This window comes from Haematobia irritans, chromosome 5 (genome assembly GCF_050003625.1).
Source record: "Haematobia irritans isolate KBUSLIRL chromosome 5, ASM5000362v1, whole genome shotgun sequence".
In the NCBI taxonomy this organism is placed as follows: Eukaryota; Metazoa; Arthropoda; class Insecta; order Diptera; family Muscidae; genus Haematobia; species Haematobia irritans.
This window is the reverse complement of record NC_134401.1, coordinates 98981622-98986012: the sequence shown is the minus strand read 5'-3', so window position 1 is coordinate 98986012 and position 4391 is coordinate 98981622. Positions and strand designations below refer to the sequence as shown.

Genomic DNA, 4391 nt, shown 5'->3' with positions numbered 1-4391 from the left:
ATTATTTCATCTACTAGTACCCCCCGCCATTTCGTTGCAATGAAGATAATCGATTATTGGAGTACATTATCGATAATAACTATCGTATTAGGTGTTGCCAGCTTAAAATTCGTTTGCGTTACCATTAAATCATCCGTTATTTCAAATGTTGGTATATCAGCAGTACTTTGGGGTTAAAAACAAAGGAGATGGGAAATTGGCCTACATGTCACCAAATGTTGCATTGACGGTGCTAGTTCCATAAAATGTTTGTATTTTTTATTTGTTTTTTATTTTTTAAATGAAAAACTTAATTTTCTTAATGAAACAATGTTAAATTTTAGGCAACAACTAAAAATTACATTTTCCCGTTTATGGAAATTTATTTCCTGTTCTTAATTTCTTTTTATTTGCATTTTAAAAAATGACAAGGCATATTCACAGGTGTGCACCCCTAACTATAACTTCCCTGCCAGCATTTCAAAGTTCCATTTCAACCTCATCGTTACCACAGACTCGTAAATGTCACTTCAACCATCATGAAAAGGTACATCAAAAAGTACATGCAAGTAATTTGCCATCCCTACTGTTAAAAAAAGCCAGTTTTTTGTGAAACGCCAAGCGCAACCAGCTTGTTATATTTTAATTAAATAAAAACGAAAATAAAGTTCTGAAAACATAGATTATACGCTTAAAATTGTGAAAGGTATATTGGTGAACAATTTGGTGATTTTCCAAATGGAATAAAGTGATTGTTTTTCAGATATTTTACAGACACGCTGCCTCCATGGAATAAAAACACTGGTTGATAGACGCAGCAACATGTAACTCGCTACTTGTAACTCAACATCATCATTAATGCCAAAAATTATGTTAAATGTAATGTGATAGTGGTATAAATGTTATATTTTTAAGAATTTGTAAATGTTTAATCAAATTAATAAATATCTAAACAAACGTGTTTTACTCGACCACAATGATTCTTTTACAACTATCTTAAAATGCACTTTTTCTGATTGTTTGGAGGGTCCCTTATTGGCGTCGTTCTAAATTGATCTATAAAGGCACCTAATAATTGCACTCATGCGAAACATTTTTGTGGTAACTTGGCGTGGTACAACTTCTCAATAGTGACGGCGCTTTTCCGACGAGTTTTTGATGTCGTATATGATTGTTTTCGACGTAGTGGGGATTCTCAAAAGAGTCCCCAAATTCAAAAAATGTTGGCAGGGTTAGGGATAAATGATAAGTGAATTGATTTGTTAAAATTAATAAAGCACGGAATGCACTAGTGAGTGCATCGTTACGCCAATAAAGAATTGTGTTTAAAAGTTAATTATTACAGCACCGTAAATGGTTTGATGTCCTCAACAGCCAATCTCCCATTTTCTTCTCTTTATTGTCTTTGATTAAAACAAACTTCTGGCGTCTTATCCCTGCCAACATTTTTTGAATTTGGGGCGCTTCTGAGAATCCCCACTACGACGAAAACAGTCGTATACGATATCCAAAATTCCCCGGGAAAAGCGCCGTCACTATTGAGAAGTTGTACCACGCCAAGTTACTACAACAAAGTATCGCATGAGTTCAATTATTAGGTGCCCTTCCGGATACATTTAGAAGGACGCCAATAAGAGCCCCTTCAAACAATCAGACAAAGTGCATTTTAAGATAGTTGTAAAAGCATCATTGTGGTCAAGTAAAACACGATTGTTTAGATGTTTATTAATTTTATGAAACATTTATAAATTCTCATAAATATAACATTTATACGACTATCACATCACATTTAACATATTATTATGCATTAATAAAAGATTGATGTTGAGTTACAAGTTGCAAGTTACATGTTGTAGCGTCTATCAGCCAGTGGTTTTATTTCCAATGGAGGCAGCGTGTCTGGAAAAATATTTGAAAAACTATCACTTTATTCCATTTGGAAAGTCAAAAATTGTTCACCAAAATACCTTTCACAATTTTAAGCGAAATAACTATATTTTCAGCACTTCATTATCATTTTTATTTAAATAAATTATGAGAAGCTAGTTGTGCTTGGTGTTTCACAAAATATAAAATGGCTCTTGTAACAATAGTGATGGCAAAATACTTTCATGCGAATAGTGATGGCAAAATACTACCACAGCTGGCGATTGTTGCAGTGTCACTTACGAGTCTGTGGTAGCGATGAGTTAGAAGAGCCATTTTATTTTTTGTGAAACGCCAAGCGCAACCAGCTTGTTATATTTTATTTAAATAAAAACGAAAATAAAGTTCTGAAAACATAGATATTACGCTTAAAATTGTGAAAGGTATATGGTGAACAATTTTCGACTTTCCAAATAGAATAAAGTGATCGTTTTTCAAATATTTTTCCAGGCACGCTGTCTCCATCGAAAATAAACAAACTGGCTGATAGACGCTGCAATATGTAACTTGCTACTTAAAACTCAACAACATTCTTTTATTAATGCAAAAAATTATGTTAAATGTGATGAGATAAACCGAAAAATGTAATATTTATAAGAAATTATAAATGTTTAATCAAATCAATAAACATCTACACAATCGTGTTTTACTTGACCACAATGATTCTTCTACAATTACCTTAAAATGCACTTTTTCTGATAGTTTGCAGGGGTTCTTATTGGCGTCCTTCAAAATTGATCTAAATGGGCACCTAATAATTGCACTGATGAGAAACTTTTTCGTAGTAACTTGGCGTGGTACAACTTCTCAATAGTGACGGCGCTTTTCCGACGAGTTTTTGATGTCGTATATGATTGTTTTCGACGTAGTGGGGATTCTCAGAAGCGCCCCCAAATTCAAAAAATGATATATATATATATATATATATATATATATATATATATATATATATATATATATATATATATATATATATATATATATATATATATATATATATATATATATATATATATATATATATATATATATATATATATATATATATATATATATATATATATATATATATATATATATATATATATTTTTTTTTTTTTTTTTACAGCGTAGTCGTATTGCATTGGCCAATCCATCTTTGAGTGAAATGACAGAGGCTGCATTGAAAGTATTGAAAAAGAATGATAAGGGATTTTTCCTTTTTGTGGAGGGAGCCAGAATTGATATGGCCCATCATGATACAAGAGCCCGTAAATCTCTGGAAGATACTGAAGAATTGGCTAAGTCTGTGGCCGTTGCTAGGGAAATGTTTTCCGAAGAAGATACCTTGATTGTAGTTACCTCGGATCATTCGCACACCATGACCATTAATGGTTATCCGGTAAGTTAATAGTCTACATCTTTTAATTGACTCTATATGAATAAGGCTATATATTCTTGAGCGGAAAATTAAGTTAAACTGTATTTATTGAAGTTCCTTGATATGTCCGGCATGCAATTCCTGTTGCATACCGATAATGCAGTTTTGGCATACATTTCTTTTGGGAGCAAAAAGGTTTCGCTATACTGTAAAATTCAGTTTTTAGACTTATGGAGGTTTGTCATTACAGGGTTTACCGGGAATGGGGAAAAAACTCTATTTGTCATAAGTCCGCAGATATTTTTATACATAAACTTAATAAAATATTTTGGCAATAACTTAAAAAAAAAACAACAATCACATTTTAGTAAACTATTATATTTTCTCTCTTTATTAATTCTCCTCTAGTATCGTGATCAAGAAATCACTGGTTTAGCTGCCGAAGACGCTGACGACGATTTACCCTATACTATTCTCTCGTATGCTAATGGTCCCGGATACTATTCAACATATGGTGAAAAAGGACGTAAACTGGTAACTACCAAGGATACAAATAATGCCAAATTTGAATATCTAGCCACTGTTCCAATGGATTCTGAAACTCATGGTGGAGATGATGTTGGTGTTTTCGCATCCGGTCCTTATGCCCATTATTTTAGTGGCACTTATGAGCAAAGCAATATTCCAGCAATGATGGCCAAAGCAGCGAATATTGGTCCTTTTGCCTCAGTAAATTAGCTTAGCTTCATATAAAATTAAAATAAAAGCGTATATTTTTTCACATTTTTAAAATATTTTAACGGTCATTTTCATGTAGTTTCGTTAGGTTTTCACTGAAAGTAAATAGCAAATATTTTCTCTCCGATTAACTTGAATTGGAAAAAATCAGCATTTATAGGAACTTAATTGCTGGCATATAGAATATATATGCACTATGACAGCTATGTCGATAATACGGTTTATACGTTCGTTAGCTAACGTAGCACTAACGAAGCTTCATAAAATAGGGGTTATTGCATATTTTCGTTCATAGTTCACAGTGGAAATCTTAATTATTTCCCGCTTTGTTTAAACCCCACAGACCACATAGAATGTCCCAATCGCTACAAAATCCACAACAGTTATT

The 4391-nt window shown here is 32.5% G+C and overlaps 1 protein-coding gene across 1 annotated transcript; it reads left to right on the top strand.

Annotated features, from left to right (window-relative positions):
• The first annotated feature begins 3012 nt into the window (after window positions 1-3012).
• LOC142241016 (alkaline phosphatase, placental type-like) lies at window positions 3013-4057 on the top strand. The gene is made up of 2 exons (XM_075312761.1): window positions 3013-3286; window positions 3674-4057. Exons 1-2 carry the CDS (start codon window positions 3053-3055, stop codon window positions 4001-4003), a joined length of 564 nt encoding a protein of 187 aa, XP_075168876.1. The 5' UTR covers window positions 3013-3052; the 3' UTR covers window positions 4004-4057.
• The last annotated feature ends 334 nt before the right edge of the window (window positions 4058-4391 follow it).

Coding starts and splice junctions, on each gene's coding strand:
- LOC142241016 (XM_075312761.1), top strand. CDS start 3,053: ATGACAGAGGCTGCATTGAAAGTATTGAAAAAGAATGATAAGGGATTT. Junction 3,287..3,673: donor TGACCATTAATGGTTATCCG/GTAAGTTAATAG, acceptor ATTCTCCTCTAG/TATCGTGATCAAGAAATCAC.